The sequence below is a fragment of the Sander lucioperca genome, chromosome 11 (assembly GCF_008315115.2).
Source record: "Sander lucioperca isolate FBNREF2018 chromosome 11, SLUC_FBN_1.2, whole genome shotgun sequence".
NCBI lineage: Eukaryota > Metazoa > Chordata > Actinopteri > Perciformes > Percidae > Sander > Sander lucioperca.
Genome location: NC_050183.1, coordinates 17,328,999 through 17,346,348, shown reverse-complemented (window position 1 = coordinate 17,346,348; position 17,350 = coordinate 17,328,999). Strand labels below are relative to the sequence as shown.

Genomic DNA, 17,350 nt, shown 5'->3' with positions numbered 1-17,350 from the left:
AAACTCTACCAAAGAGAAGTAACAAGAGTTTCACCTCTTGTTACTTCTATACTCTTTGACAAGAGGAGAAACTCAACACAACGTTCTATTGAGTTTCGCCTCTTGTCAAAGAGTATAGAAGTAACAAGAGGTGAAACTCAATAGAACGTTCCATTGCAACAAACGCACCCATGACCGAGCTGCAGCACCGCCATCTTGGACTGAACGCACCACAACGTTCTATTGAGTTTCACCTCTTGTTACTTCTATACTCTTCTTGTACTCTTTTATACTTATATACTCGCCACGCTAGTCGACGTAAAGATGCCGCCGTTGATTACGGGAAGGTGTTTACGTAGGTGGAGCGTTCAATGCAATAGGCTGTGAGAAAGTGAAAATGGAACTTGTGAGCAGAAAAAGTGTAGTTTGGCAGTACTTTCAGTCAAAAGAAGGCCATTCAAGTCCAGCTACATGTTCAATTTGCAATACCGATTTTTCTCGTGGTGGTAAGGACTCTAAACAGTACACAACATCGCCGCTGTTAAGACATTTGCGTATGAAACATCCGAAAGAATACGAGTTGTGCATGAAGGAATCTACAGACAGCAGCCAAAATGCAGCAACTTCAGGTACGGCAAAGGAAGGACAGTCACAGCTAAGGCTCCACGCGGAGCTTTTCGCCGTGACGGCGATTAGCTTCAGAGTAAGTAGAGTCATAGTGAGAGAAACAAAGTGTCTCCCCTGTTCTTTCTGACCACGGTGAGAAATATGTAGCAGGAGAAGTTAACCCTCTCCTTGATTCCATGTTGTTTATGGTTCGTTTCGGGGTTCGGCAGAACCTTAACCGGTGGGTTCGGTATTTGGCCGAACCCCAAAAATCTGGGTTTGGTGCATCCCTAATTAAAACTTTTGGTGGGACAGTACTTAACCATAATGGCAACTCATGGCTTTCTCTGTTTGACTAATTGCCTCCATGTCTCTCTCTTTCTTCTCCTTTCTCCATCTCTCGCCACCTCCCCTTTTCTCCTCCAGTCACATCTCCTCCTTTGACTCCTTTCCCCGGCTGGACCCTCCGCCTCCATCGGGGAAGAAGCGTCTCCCTCGAGCGCTGAAGACCACGGCGGACATGATGATCTCCTCTGACCCCGTTGTCTCCTCTCCGGACCCTGCTGACTCCTCCTCCTTCCTCTCTTCTCCTGACAAGACGCCCCTCATCACCAAGGAGGAGCTGAGGAACAGCGAGGAGCAGCAGCAGCCGGTTGAGAAGAAGGACGAGGGGTCAGAGGAGCTCACGTTGCCACCGGGCCCAGTAGAGAAGAAAGTCGCTGCTGAGTGGGAGACGAAGGGAAGCAACGGCAAAGTTGATGAAGTGATACGTGGAGAAGAAGATGATGTGGAGAACAGGAGCAGTGAAGGAGGTGAAGAGGAACAGCCCCAGCTGCAGCTCTCCGTGCCGGACCTCATCAACAAAGATCCGCCTCCGCCGCTGGAGCCTAGAACGAAGCCATGTGACGTCTGGCAGAAGGCGTCAGGGCCGGACTCCCGGCAGGCCTCCACCCCCCGCTCAGGGAAAGCTTCCTGCCGCATCAGCCTGGGCGAGGAGGTCCTGCTGGGGAACGGCACCCCCTGCAGTAAAGGCACCGGAGTGAGCGCTGTAGACTCCGAGCCCCACCCAGACCTGCTGTCGTTTGAGTAACGAGCAGAGCTGGGGTCAGATACCACTTCAGTATGTCTCAAAGTTTGGAACTTTGCTTTTTAGTTTTCACTCTAGAGGCTCAAGAGGTAATTCAAACAGACAAATGATGAAAAGTACTGCGGATCAAATATTCACTGCCACTTTTCAAATATATAACTCTACCTGCTCCAGGGTTTGCTTTAGGAAAAGGGGGAAAGTGCTTTCAGGAATCAGGGCAGGTGCCGGATCTGTTGCATTTTTTAACTTTTTTTGCCACTTTTAAGATGCGTGGATGAGTTTATATGTCATGGTGATACAATCTAGCCCTCCAACATGGCTGATCTCAGGTCAGTCAGACACTATGAGCTTATTCCTGAGGATATGAACACAAAGCTGACCCGCACCAGATAAGAAATAAGTAGCAAGAGAGAAAATATGTTGGAGTTGAGGGTTTTGTTATGATGCAGACTAAAAATGTTAACATTTCAACTATATTACACGCAACGTTTAGGGAATATAATTTTATCACAATGTACTCATCTTGTTTTAGCTCTTCCAATATTTTAATATGTCAGGTCTGCTTTAAGGAATGCAATAATACCAGATGAATGTAAGTAATGTCATGAAATATCCCTTTAAATGGGCTAAGCATGTAATAACAACTTCATACAGACATATTTTCTACCTGAAAAGTAAAAAGGTATTACTTATATACATCTTTGAAAGAATGCATGGGTTGTACTTACCAGCATTAAGTTATTATATTATCATACCATCAATTTCAGGAACCCTTTATGACATCTTTAAAACCATTTAAAGGGATATTTGTTTCATGATGGTCACACTGTAAGTCAATATTCTACAAAAGCTGCTACAATGAAACCAATTACAAACTGCAACTAATATGAGTTTTAAAGAAACGTAGTTCACATTAAATATAATTAGAAGATTTAGCAGAATTTTCATATAGTGTAATAGTAATTCCAGCATGGAAATTTCTTGAAAAGTGAATGCAGAGTCAGAAGGAAATGCGAGGGAGAGGATGGAGGAAAGCGGACGTGTTAGAGATGGAAAGGTTTTGGGGGGTTCACTTTCAGTTCAGTCGGTAAGAAATGTCTCGGAGCAGTTAGTTTGTCAGGACTGGAAGCCTATTGACCTGTAGATTCATTCATATTTCATCCTTTATGACCCATTTTGGGTCAGTTGGTTGCTTCTCTCTTGATGTAGATTTTTTTTAAATAAATCTGGGATTTCACGCTCATTTATTTTGAATATTTGCCCTTCTGGCAACTAGAAACTAGAGTGCCAGGATGTAAAATCCATATGAAAAACAGATACTAATTCTAATAAAAAAAATGTAATTATTAAAGCTTTAGTGCGTAACTTTTGTTATATTAATGAATGTCCGTTATATTCAAGCCATTGCCAAATGAGTTGATAAAAGCTAAAAAGAGTCCATCATGTTTTTTTAATCCTCCGTGTCCTCCTTGGCTATTAGCAACTGCGTGGAGGAAGGGGTGGGGGCGGAATCACGGAAGGCTTGTATCATGTGGATACTCCGACAGTTTTGCTGATTCCTCATGGGGGAGACAGAAACTACGCACTATAGCTTTAACTCAAGATATTGTGATTTATTTTTGGCCCCATGCACCAGTAAAAAAATTAGCTCATCATTAATGAGTAAATATTGGTAGAAACAAAATGTAACAATTAGTGGAACCAGATTCAGGTAATTTTAATGAATGGCTTTCAGGCTTCATCTCTGCTGACAATTGTCTTCGGAACTGAAAGTAGACTCTTATTACACCCCCAAAACCTGACAGAGAGTCAGGATGAAAGAATGGATGGACGGACGGGCGGCACGTGGAGGGCGGGCTGGTGAAAAGTTGTTTTTGAGCAAAAGAAGACAGAGACGATAATGAGCTGTCAACAGAGAGAGTTGAAAGAGGTGTATTTTATTTTTTTTTTTTTTTTTCAGCTCATTAAGTGACAGACCAAAGACAGAAACTAGCAACTCAGTCCGAGACAGGTTTTTTTTTTAGCGTTTTTAGTATTTTTTTCTCCTTTATTTTCACTTCTTGTATTAATGAAAAACCAAAGTCAAAGCATTTAAAAACATTTTTAAAAGCAATTCATATCCTTGTTTTAAATCCTCGGATTTTCTGACTCACAGGAGAGAGAGACTGAGTCAGGTGTGTTCAGCAACTATATCAATGTCTCGCCGTAGGAAGAGCAGGATCAAGCTGCCGTGGTTGTTTTTAGCACAATCAAAGTTTAAACCTGTATGTTCACTTTCACACTATTATCTGAGCATCTGTGCAACTGCATTAAAGTTCACTTAAGACGCACATGGAAAGCAAGCATACAGATGCCAAATCCTGACCCTAAAATTAACCCATTTTTCTGTGAGGTCCTGAAGTGGCCTCTATAAGTGGCCACTGTGTCCTTGCAGGGATTTCCTGACTTCAAAAAAAGAGCAAAGAAATTCCCAGAAGACACAGAGAGGCACACAGAGCCAGCTGTAGTTGCGGTCAGGTTGTGCACAGCAGAATGAGAGGAATGTGGAGCTGGACTCTCTTAAAGAAGGGAAGCCTTGTCTCTCTCAGTCTGTCTTCTGACGTCATAACTTTGTCTTACATACTACAAGTGTCCCCATTTATTTTAAAGCTGTAACAAAACTGCTGCCCCCCCCCCCAAGCCAAACCAAATTACAAAAATTATATATTTTCTGAATTAGTTTTTATCAAGCAATCCTCAGACCTTTCTATGGAGAGTTCTTACTGTTTATTTTATCTTCAACTTAAAGTTGACAGTCAGCTCTGTGGATTATACAGAATGCCTGTTTGTGGGAACCCATGCTGCTGTTGAGTTTTCCAAATTACATGTTTTAGTGTTTTGATGAGCACAAACACAGTGTGTCTGCAATGTATTTGTATTGGGGTGGCAGATGTTTCAGCAGTGATATCTCCAAAGCAAAACAATCTGCATTGATAAAACATAAGTGGGAAAATGTTTTGAAAGTTTGGGCGAACTGACCCTTTAATGTCCGGGGGGGCAGAAGTGTAATAATGTTGTGACAATAAATGTGCTAAAGCAACCAGAACTAGAGACCTAAACTAAGTTACCTGATACTGATAATCACCAAAACATAGACCAAAACTTAATCACTCACACAATTCTTAAATTAGTAATTGAACTTAAAAGTCCCTGAAAACCTGGTTGTATTTCTTTAACATTTAATTTAATAATTTAATGACGTGCAACAATCAGAGTTAAGGTTTAACACTCAAAAACTCTGTGGCTGTGGTTTGATAACATTCAACTGGCAGTATGTAAGCTAAAAAGATTTTTTTTAAATAGATTGTCATCACATTTTTTGATTCAAATTGCTTATTTCTATTATTATTACTATTGGTGCACAGAAACATGTGACCGCCTTTGTTTGTCAACTGAGCCCACTTTAAACCCGTGAGAAACACAAATACAGAAATCTCTCATTGGAAATAACCAAAATGGTTCAAACTTGGGCAGAAATGTTCTGTTCTTGTTTGACCCCATCACACAATAACATACTTTTGTATCTTGTGTCTCTTCTAAATCCGACTCTGAGGGTTTTTTTTTTCAGGATTGGGGTGATGATGAGAGTCTGTCACTCAGCACAAAGATAATTACACACCTGGATAATCCAGGTATCACAGAAGTTTGGACTGAACTGAACAAAACCAAACACACATCAGACTGACAACAGCTGCTTGCATTTAGTCAGAGGGTAAAAGCAATAAGATGAGATGAATGGTTGCTCAGAAGGCGTCTGACTGTCTGAAATGTCTCGTTTCTTTTATTTTAGCAAAAGTGTAAAAAGAAGCTGAGTGCATTTTGTAAGACAATCTGAGCAGATCTATCCAGTTATCATGCATCCTTTAAAACCACTAAAGTAGATTTATATTGTATTTTCTGATGAAGGAACAGTGGTGTACATTTTATGGAAATATTCTATCGCTCTTTTTTTTTTTTTCTTTCTTTTTTTTACAATATCTGTGAATATGCAAATTGGGTCTTGCTCTAACAAATGAAGGAAAGTGATTTATTTTGATATTCACTAATAGAATCTAGTTATGGCAATGTGTTATTTAGTTGCCTCAATTAATTTGATAAAAGGAAAAAAAAGTGATCTTGCTTTCTATTTTTTTATGTGGTTGAATCTTTTGTTTGTGTCTTTGTGAAGCCAGTCGACATAATTTCAGCAATTATGATGAATGAAGAAAGTTGAACGCTGCACATGAAGGCTTCCTAAAAAAAACACGGCACAACTGGACCGCTAAAGCAAACCTGGGACTTTTTTATCGATTTATATCTTCAAACTGCTGCAAATGAAATCTTTTAATTTTTTTACGTGATTTTTTTTAAGTGGGGATGTAATAACTCCTGTAATGACTGTAATCTTCTAAAAAAAAGAGACATCTGAAATAGACCTAATCATGACCTTCTTGTTTTTTGTGTTACTTTGTGTCTTTTTAAAGATTATTGTGACTTTTTATCTGTGTAGAAAATGCCTCTTCATTTATTCTGTGCATATCCTGTCTTTTAAGTCTTTCCTAGTCTCGGTCCTGCGACGGCGGCAGCCAACCTCCCACTCAGTACTGCCGGCAAACTTCCTGTTTTGACAGAGCTGATGTCCTTGTCAGTTTGTTTTCCTTCTGAATCTGTGTCAGTCGTCAGTATAGACAGGCCCTCGTGTGTGTGTATGTGTGTGTGTGTGTGTGTTTAATAGTCTGTTTTAAGAGAGCCAAACACAGAGAAGCGCCGGTGGCAGGAAATTCGGAGTGGGAGCTGCTCTGATGTTTAATTAATCTGCGTTTGTCCTAATTCATGGAAATCGTGGTCTTCCTCTTGGCGTCTCAGAGTGTCGCCGGCCTTGTGTTTGTTGCTGTGTCGAGATGAGCTCATCTCGAAGCCGGTCAGTAATACAACGGAGGAAGAATCCAAGAATTGAGACGACTGCGGGATAAGGCTGTTTATTCACCCAACTTCCACATCAGTTGTGTAAACAGCCAATCAGCTAAGACACACAGGTCTTGTCACTGTTTAATAATTCAAACATGGTGCATTTATTCATTCTCTACAAAGCAATCTAGGCTTCTATGCATAATAATGTTATCAACTGTTGGGGGACAGTTACGGTAGCCGTCTGGATGAAGACGATACAGCCTAATGTTGTTCAAACAACTTTCTGTATTGCAAGTCCCAATATGAGTTTCTTGGCTAATTTGTAGAAAGTTCCCCCGAAACATAAACATCATTTTCAAGTTTTGCAGTAAACACAGTTCAACAGTTTCAGAACTAAAACTCACAGTTGCCCAAACTTAACAAAACCAATTATCAGGCCTTGATGAGACTAGCTGCAGTTGGGAAGAAACTAGTCTATATCCACGATGTTCCACTTCCGGTATTGCCCAGTTGCTGCCGGAAATTCCACCCGATGTCCCTCTTTTCAGCCGAATGTCCCTCACCTTCCGCTTTCTTTGTGTTGGCATTCTAAACTCCGGTTGATTTATCTGAGGACTATGGTTAACCCTGAAAATATGGGACGTAGAAATAAGCGCTGAAAATGTGTAGAAGAAAAATTTAACAATTTAAAACGTTGGAAAAGGCAAAAACAAACTGTGAAAAAAGGCGTCAAAAACGTCGGGAAAAAAAGTGTTTTTTTCAAGGTTGACAGGAAGACAACACAAGGGTTGTTAATCAACTGGGGAAGCATCATGGTGATATATTAGTTAAAAGGGTTTTACCCTATCACCTGTAGTGTCTTGCAAGATGTTCTTTAAAGGTTTTTTTCTCAGACTCTGAGCCAGAAATCTCTACTTCAGTAGCACTTACACACCAAACTTTCCAGTTTCATTCATATTTAAATTCGGAAGGTTTTTATCGAGGGTGTTGTTCATATATCATTCTTAGCCTGATTTATACAACATTTTATTCCTTAAAACATGGCAAAAATTGTTTTTATGGCTGTATGACAGCATTTTCTGATTAATGGAGAGATACAAAGAGATATCAAAAATCCCCTTTGTAAAAACCTGTGACTCTAATATGGCACCAAAATCAAATAAGAATTTTGAAGCAGGCTTTATCTAATGGTCAGATTTCTGTTCTGGAAATGTATGCAAATTAACGCATATTTATCAAGATAATGCCCCATTTGTATATTTAAACATACAATTTCAGGAAACTTGTAATACAAAAAATAATTGTCATAATGTGAGTAATGAACTGGGGGACGTTCCATGGTGATATCTATAAAAGAAAATGTACCTTACTGTCTCCTCTTAAAGTTGGTAAGAATTTCACTACAGAGAAGAATGGTGCAACAGACCTGAAGACTTTCAACCCACAAACGTCAGTGCATCTACTTTTTTCCTTTAAACAAGATCCTGTGTGCAGTTGCTTTTTAAGGCCCCAATGGACTGGTCCTGTAAAATACGTTATGAGGCGTAAGTACATTCTTATCTATGCTCCACAATATGTTGTTATTTTTCTCATAATGATATTTATGTGAGTACCAAGCAGTGAGAAATCTGAAAGGAAAATCAGCACAGCAATCAGACACACTGCCTTCAGAGCATACGAAGTAAATGACCTCTTTGATGAATCATTTTCAGAGTGCCGTGAAAACAAATAATTAGATGTTCTTTGCGATTGTAAGAAATAGGCCCCATACTGAGAGTCTGAGGCTGTTATATCTATGCAATGTATATTTAATACATTATATTATTTGATGAGGCAGACAGCATTATTATTATTATCATTACATGTCGCCATCTTGAATCGAGGATGTTTATTGTGTGTTTCAGAGTTATTGGTAATAATGTGGCTAAGGATGAGAAGGAACTATACAATTAAGCTAACCCCCATTATTAGTCTAATTTTTAGTTAATGTAATTAAGTTTAACTTATTATTAAACAGCATTTTCATGGGAAGAAACACTGTGGTGCCCGTATGGCGCCATCTTGAATCGATTGTGTGTTCCAGAGTTAGTGGTATTTATGTGGTTAACACTTGTGTTGTCTTCCCGTCGACCATGCAACTTTTTGTATTTCTGGGTCAAAATTTAAAATTAAAACTTTTTTCACTTTTCAACCAATGTTTTTTTAAGCTTTCCCGGCTTTTTTTGTCACTTCTCAATGTGCTTGTCACTTTGCCCGACATTTTTGTCACTTTTTCCGGTGTTTTTGTCGATTCTTTCTGCGCTTTTTTTTTGTTTTTGTTTTTTCAAATGCTATAAAATTGAATAAATCATCCAAATTCAATTAAGTAGTCAACTGATCATATATTTTACTGGTGAAGAGCATTGTATGGAACCATCAGCGTTATTTGTTTTGACAAAAAACCCAAATTTCGGATATAGAAACTATAGAAAATGGGTCAAATTTGACCCGAAGACAACAGGAGGCATGAGAAGGAACTATACAATTAAGATAACCCACGTTATTAGTCTAACATTATTTGCCTTACAATTTGTAATTTGAGATATATCAATGCTGTAAACAGAAGTTTTATCAATAGTCTGATACTGTTTGTACTTTCACTCTTCCATCAACACAAACAAGTGGGGTCTGTCACAGGTTTCAGGGATTAAAGGACCCAAATGCAGGGAGAGGCAGGCAGGAGATGGTTGAGCTCAGGGATTTATTAATAACGAGAAACGGCAGCACAGGGACTGGAAAAACACAGAGGGAAAAACTTACAAAAATAAAGCAGGGAGGAATCCAAAACTAAGGCACAGGATACAACACTCTGACAGGACAGGGACACAAACAGACACAAAACGATCTGACAACCGACAAAGGAAACACAGGGGCTAAATAAACTAGCTAACGAGAAGATACAAGACAGGTGACACCAGGGCTGGGGAACAGGTGGAGCACATCAGACAATCACACAGGCGGGAAAACACAGGTAGTAAAACTAGACATGACAAGACAGAAAACAGACTATCAAAATAAAACAGGAAACAGAACATAAACAGGGAAATACACAACAGGGAACAGAAATATACACAACAAAATATACACAGACCACGGAATACAATAAACACAACAGGAAACATACAGAAATAATAACAGGCAACAGAAATGTTCAAAACCACAACAGGGGTCATCCTTACGGTCCCAGGCCCTATGTTCCTAATAAAACACATTGTAAGAGATTGGTAAGGGCTATCTTCGCAGTTCAAATTGCAACAAAGGGGGGTGGACTTTTTAAATGCAGTTTGAATGGTAAAAACCCGTTGGAGAAATCAATGTCGGAAGTAGAAAGAAGAAGAAGAAGAAAACTGTCTATCTGCAATTGTGAGGGTGTATGTTTCAAGGAGTCTAACATCAGTGGGCTATAAGCTGTAGGTGGGTGATTTTGACATATTAACCCAGGGAAACATACGTTGAAAATTTGTGCTGCATTCGACACTATTGACCATACCATCCTCTTACAGAGACTGGAACATTTAGTTGGCATTAAAGGAATCGCACTAAGCTGGTTTAAGTCCTATTTTTCTGAGTGATCCCAATTTGTTAATATTAACGATAAACCATCCAAATACGCTAAAGTTAGCCATGGCGTTCCTCTAGGCTCAGTGCTTGGACCAATTCTATTCTCTTTATATATGCTTCCTCTAGGCAATATTATTAGGAAACACTCAATTAACTTTCACTGTTACGCAGACGACACCCAATTATATCTGTCAATCAAGCCAGACGAAAGCGGTCAGTTAGCTAAACTTCAAGCGTGCATTAAAGATATAAAATCCTGGATGACCCACAATTTTCTGATGTTAAACTCAAACAAAACGGAAGTTATTGTGCTGGGACCCAAGCACCACCGAACTTCATTATCTAAATATATAGCTACCCTAGATGGTATTGCCCTGGCCTCCAGCACTACTGTCAGAAATCTAGGAATCATTTTTGACCAGGATCTATCCTTTAACGCCCACTTAAAACAAACCTCAAGAACAGCCTTTTTCCATCTTCGTAACATTGCCAAAATCAGGAACATCCTGTCTCAAAACGATGCTGAAAAACTAGTCCATGCATTCGTAACTTCCCGGCTGGACTACTGTAATTCTTTACTATCAGGCTGCTCAAATAAGTCCATCAAGACCCTCCAGCTGATCCAGAATGCTGCAGCACGTGTTCTGACAAGAACTAACAAAAGAGATCACATTTCTCCTGTATTAGCTTCTCTGCATTGGCTTCCTGTAAAATCCAGGATTGAATTTAAAATCCTTCTCCTGACCTACAAAGCACTAAATGGTCAAGCACCATCATACATAGAAGAGCTCTTAGTACCTTATTGTCCCACTAGAGCACTGCGCTCCCAGAACTCAGAGCTACTTGTGGTTCCTAGAGTCTCTAAAAGTAGAATGGGAGCCAGAGCCTTCAGCTACCAGGCTCCTCTCCTGTGGAACCAGCTCCCAACTTGGGTTCGGGGGGGTGACACCGTCGCCACATTGAAGAATAAACTGAAAACCATCATCTTTTATAAAGCTTATAGTTAGGGAGTGAGGAGTTGCAGCATAGTAGAGTAGAGTAGAGGGAGGCAGGAAGTACAAGCCCGTTCCGGCAGGGGAGAGTACGAGCCCGGTCCAGGGCCCCTCTCTTTAGCCTGCCTCTCTTAGTTATGCTATTATAACTCTAGACTGCTGTGGGAAGCTCCTTCCAAGGACACAATGAGCCGCTCCCTCTTCTCTCTTTTCACTTGTCTCCTTTTGTGTGCATCTTAGTCCCAGAAATGCCTGTTACTAACCTAGCTCTGGGGAGTTTTCTCCCCGGAGTCCCTTTGCTTCTTCTTCACCCAGAACATCGCCTTGGAATTGGGTGGCACCTACACCGGGGTCCTGGGTGCAGCTGACGCTATGGACTTACTACACCCTGCTACGCTCTGCGTTTCCCCGCAGTGTCCGACTGCGTCCTGCCGCGTCCAACCGCGTCCACCCAGGCTGCTGTGCCACACTACACCCCGTAACGCCCTGCTGTGCCCTACTATGACATGAACTACTATGACTACCATTGTGATCACTGTTTCACTATCTTTATTATGACTATTATTGCCACCATTCACCACTCCCCCAACTGGTGCCGTCAGACACCGCCTACCAAGAGTCTGGGTCTGTCCGAGGTTTCTTCCTAACAAAAAAAGGAGTTTTTCCTTGCCACTGTCGCAATAGCTACTGCTAATGCTTGCTCTTGAGGCAACCACTGTAATAGTTGGGGCTTCGTAAACTAGAGTTTGGTCTAGACCTACTCTATCTGTAAAGTGTCTCGAGATAACTCTTGTTATGATTTGATACTATAAATAAAATTGAATTGAATTGAATTGAATTAGACTGTCCCTCCACAGGTTTAATGAATCTTTGATGAATGATGGGTCTGCTGCTGCTGCTGCTTCTGGGGCTTCAAAATTCAGTTTTCAAAGACTGGTCTCTACTCAAGGGCTTATTCGTCGCAGGTTGTAGATCAGTTTAATACAAATTACTATCATTATTTAGTGTGATTTCAGTAATGACAGTTTTAGCCTAGATAAAGTCATAAAGGATTGTATACAAGTCACATGATATTAATGTAGCTACTGCTGTATATGGAAAAGGGTAAAAATGGCCACTTAGTCTCTCCCTGACTTGCATTCATATTTCTCTTGAGTTTACTTGATTTGTGCCCACTACATGTACCACCATGACTCAAAACACTCTCTCTCTCTCTCTCTCTCTCTCTCTCTCTCTCTCTCTCTCTCTCTCTCTTTTCCCCCCTTCCTCACTCTCTCTCTCTCCTCATACACCTGCAGCACTCTCCATCCTCAGGAGTCAGCTGGAGCATTAGTCACTGCCCGCTGGCAGGATGGAGTTCTTATAAGGTTTATTGATCAGCGTGTGTGTGTGTGTGTGTGTGTGTGTGTGTGTGTGTGTGTGTGTTCTCAAGGCATCCACAACATTTCTACACAGAAAGAAATGTCAGACCACCATATAACAGCATATAACACTGCCTGACATTAGCAGTCTGCAAAATTCAATGAAAAGGCGAGTAACACTAGCATTAGCAGCTAATGCTACATCCAACTGGCCGTGTGCTGTGTTGTTCCTATAAGAACATGCACCAATACAGAGTTATTTTAAATACAAATGACCCAAGAACTGTGGTAAACATAACCAACCAGCAGTATTTTAGGGAATAAACTCCTCAGTGACTGACTCTAAAGTTATCCAGTGTATCACTGCCCAAGACATCATTTCTGGGGTATTTCTGATTTAGTATTTTAAGTGATTGAGTGAGTGTGTGTGTGTGTGTGAGAGAGGGACAACTTGAGAGTAAATCTGGCACCACAAATCCTCAAAACAGATTCATCGACACACTAAAACCAGAATCTAATCATTAAAGCTGCTGCTGTTAGCTTGTTAACAACAACAACAACAACAACAACAACAACAAGCCCCACGTGTTACCAAAGCCTTGAAAATATATTCAATTTGTATCAATCATTAACAAAAATTGGGAAAATAAGCAACAAAACAGCACAAACTTCATGGTTTGTTCTTTTTAGTGTAACAGCAAATACTTGTTTTTGATTGGTTGGCAGGAGTTCATTAAGATCATACAACAGAGCCACTATTCTACATCAGTGCAGGCGGAATATTAAAGTGAAGTCAACCATGGCAACTGTGCTTGTTTGATGCTGTGCTAACAGATAGTAGCCCTCCCTTAAATGGACCGAATCATGAGTAAATACAAACTTTAAAAACAGGTTAATGATACAAATCCATCCTACCTTGTTTTCCTTTGGTAAGTGTTTGTGATATAAGCAAGATAATACAGTCTTGTTAGACGAGTTGATTTGAAAAAATAAAATTATCATTTGGTAATCATTTATTCAAATAAGACAAAGTTAAATGCTCTGAAAAAACATGTAATACTGCAGAATCAGGCACACAACGTTTCAGCCCAAAATTTGGCCTTCCTTAGGTGTGCCTTGGAAGAAATTCAATACACAAGTAGGAATACAAATAGGTGTGAGGCTGGTCTTTAGTATATTTATTGTCACAATGATCAATAAGCTAGCTAAGCTATGGCTAACAGCACAGGACACACCAACCTGAGTCAGTTGTAACCATAGAACTTTTTATTTTCTATGGTTTTAAGACCTGGAAAACAGGCAAGCAGACTATTCATGTTTGAAATGTCCACCTTCTGCTACTATATGTAATAATAGAACTAATGCAAACTTGACCAAACCAAAAGAAGAAGAAAAAAGTAGATGAAGCCTGACAATCCACAATCACTTTTTTAAGGCATTAAATATTATCCAATTTAAAATCCATTCAAACAAACACATTTGGAACATTTGGTATCCGGATGAAATAGACTCGAAGATGGAAATGTTCTCTGCATCTACCTCGCCTATTATTTTAGGACACCTCGTTGCATATTATCACTTGCTTGTTATGATGCAGACACTGAAGTCATACTTGCTGTTATGTTCATTCAATGAGTTTACAGATTTTTGGATACTCATATTTTGTGGGAAACATCCTTAAGTGTAAAGGAAAACATGTATAATGTAGGAGACGTTCTCTGAGTTTAGCTGTGGAGACATGCAGTCACAGTTTTGGTGAATCTTCTGTTGACGTCTCATGTGAGGATAAAGGTGCAGGTTCAGCACACTAGCTTCTCTGAGGGCCACTGTACTGCTGTCGTTTGAAGAAAAACTAGAATTACACCTACTGCAGGCATGGCATAGATGCCACTGATGATCTTAGAAGGGGAGACGAGAAGAGATTTGTTTTGTGGTTTTTGTATGCTTCCATTTTTATTTTTGCTGTGATGCTGCCTTTGTTTCCCCTTGGCTCAAATCCAGAAGTATCAGAAGTCCCTCTGGTTTTCCTTTATTCTTCCGCTTCCTGCTCCTCTCATCCTGTCTGCCTCTCTCTCTCTCTCTCTCTCTCTCTCTCTCTCTCTCTCTCTCTCTCTCTCTCTCTCTCTCTCAGACAGTAATTGCTCCTGTCTCTCACAGCCCAAGTGTTCCTGCCTGACTTTGACTTTTGTTTTTTGTTCCCTCATGACTGACCAAAAAGAGTGTGAGTCTTCAGAAAAAGGGTATGCTGTGTACATCTAATTTACAGCCTCCTATGTCCTTACCTCATCCATCCATCTATCCATCTGTCATCCAGGGGGCTATTACAGCCTCTCAAAGCCCAGACAGGGCCTCCTTTATGGGAGGAGGCTGTCAAAAGAGAGCCCTCTCAACAGGATGGGAGTGGCGGGATGTACAGACAGACAATCAGACAGACAGGCTGTTAACTGAGGCAACATTACATCTGTTTGTGTTTTGCAGTGAAACAGGTCACAGGGGCTTTACTGCAAAAACAGTTATTTTTACAAGCCATTAAATGCAGTGTTTTAAAGTCTTTAAAGTTTGTTTTTCTTCTGGCAAAAGAAACAGAAACCTGTCAGTTAGATATGATTGTTGTATGTGTTTCTGATGCAAATCAACGTCTAGTTTTGCATCGAGTTCCCACAGGGGGGAAATAACTGTTGTGTTGGGTAATTGTAAGGCAAGATATAAAGCCTGAATTAGACTAATTGCAATTTCTAACCCTAACCCTGGGTTCTCTGAGGAACTCAGTAAAAATAACCAAGTTGCCTCACAAGAAAACAAACTAATTCACTCACCCCTGGAGCAGCTTCCAGAGAGAAGAGTGCACTTTGTGTTTTACACAATCAGTTTTAAATGCTGCAGAATGCAACGCTGAGCTGTTATTTCTACTCATCTGCTGTTGATTGAAAAAGGTTAACTGCTGAATGGATCACACTTCTTTTATCTTTCTTTTTTTCTTTCTATGTTGTGGTCCTTATTTTCAGCCATGCTAGTGCTGTGGCTCTAGGATGGCAATATCAGTTGGTCAGTCCAGTGAAAAGTCTATTCTATGGATTGCCATGAAATTTGGTACACACATTCATGTTCCCCTCAGGATTCATTGTATCATCTTTTTATAAAACGCAAGCATCAGGTCAAAATTGTCCATTGTTTGGTTTATGAATAAATCTTTGCAAAACTAATGACATTCCCATTAGTGTCCGCTGTGCTTTGTCTTTACTACTACAAATGTTAACATTCTAACACGCAAAACTCAGATCTTTAACATACCTTCTAAACATTGTCTTTGTGAGTATGTTAGCTGCTGATGTTAGCATCTAGCTCAAGTAACAGTGCAGCCTCACCGAGCCTCTAGCATGGCTGTCGACTACTTTTGTGGTCTTTTTTTCTCCCTTAAACACTTTATAACTACTGTTTTAAAAAGTTTTATATAAAGTTAAGTACTCATTAAAATATGTAAATATGTATCTCAGAATACTCATTTCAAAAGAGACATTTCACAGTAGATTTAACATCAAACGGTATCCTAAATGTTACTTCCATCCTGTCACAGTAGACTGAAATGCTGGTCTGAGGACACGTACTTCAGTTGGCCCAAACACTGCAGTATAGTGTGTATTTTCATTTTGACTAGACATGATTAAAGATCCTTTTTTCCTGGGATTGTAAGGAAAAAGTGGTGTTCCTTTTTTCCTTGTGTGTGGCTCTCACTGTCAGCACTCACCAGATACTGCCCTCTATTCATTACATTATACAACACTTTCTTTAGTGATTGTAAATGAAGAGTTTTGGAGATATAGGCTGTATATTATTTGAAAACTTCCCCTTTGTTTACTGCAATCCTGGATACATTCTTCCATAATGCTAAGAAAACATAAACTGAACAACATTCAGCCTAGTCAGTCATATTCGGCTAAACAGTTCCATCTAGTGAGCAACTGAAATTATTACATCTTCAAAAAAGTGACCCAGAATAAAAACTCTGGTGTGGTGAATAATCACTGAGTGTGTGGATTTTATTCTAATTCAAAAGTAAATCATTTTTAAGAAGCAGCACCATTAAAGGCTCTAAAATTACCACAGAGTTTAATCAACATCTTTCTCCAGAACAGCTACTAACTGGACTTTGAGGTAGGATTATTCTTTGAAACGCTGGCACAAACGATGTGCCCACTAAGTGCTTTACAGGGCTTCAAGGAGATGAACTTTTTTCCCTCCCACCAAGATGTCTAATGAATAAATAAATTAACAAAATAAAATAAAAACAAAAACATGTGCCAATGTGCAGGTTTTGATTGGAACTACTTTCCACTGAAGAAATCAGACTCAGAATACTTTATTGATCCCCTCAGGGAAATTGTTTAGTAGTTGCTCACAGTCAGATTAAAGAGAGAGAAAAAAACTACTCAATAAAGTATATATATAAAGTAACATAGCTTAAGTGCAACACATACAAAAAATTAAAGTAAAGTACGATAGGTTCAAAAGTAAGAAATAATAGTCTGTCTTCACAATAACAATGTATCCTTGTGTACAGTTTTTTCTCTTTACACTTTTTTTCTACATACCATACTATAATTTATTTCGATATACTGTAGTATGACTTTTTTCGACATACTCTACTATGACTATTTTTGACATACTATGCTATGACTTTTTTATCACTTTTTTTTTTTTAAGATTATTTTTTTGGGCTTTTCCGCCTTTTATTTTTGATAGACAGCTAGGTGAGGAAGGGGAGATTGAGAGAGAGGGGGAAGACATGCAGGAAATCG

At 39.7% G+C, this 17,350-nt stretch overlaps 1 protein-coding gene across 4 annotated transcripts in view; it reads left to right on the top strand.

Moving 5' to 3' along the window:
- Positions 1–1,714, top strand: part of nos1apa (nitric oxide synthase 1 (neuronal) adaptor protein a) — a 205,146-nt gene extending 203,432 nt beyond the window's left edge. For all 4 annotated transcript variants that reach the window (XM_031282404.2, XM_036007154.1, XM_036007156.1 and 1 more), the window contains one exon: positions 1,012–1,714. In XM_031282404.2, coding sequence (XP_031138264.1) covers positions 1,012–1,675 — 664 coding nt within the window. In that variant the 3' untranslated portion in view covers positions 1,676–1,714. The remainder of the gene's footprint in view (positions 1–1,011) is intronic.
- The last annotated feature ends 15,636 nt before the right edge of the window (positions 1,715–17,350 follow it).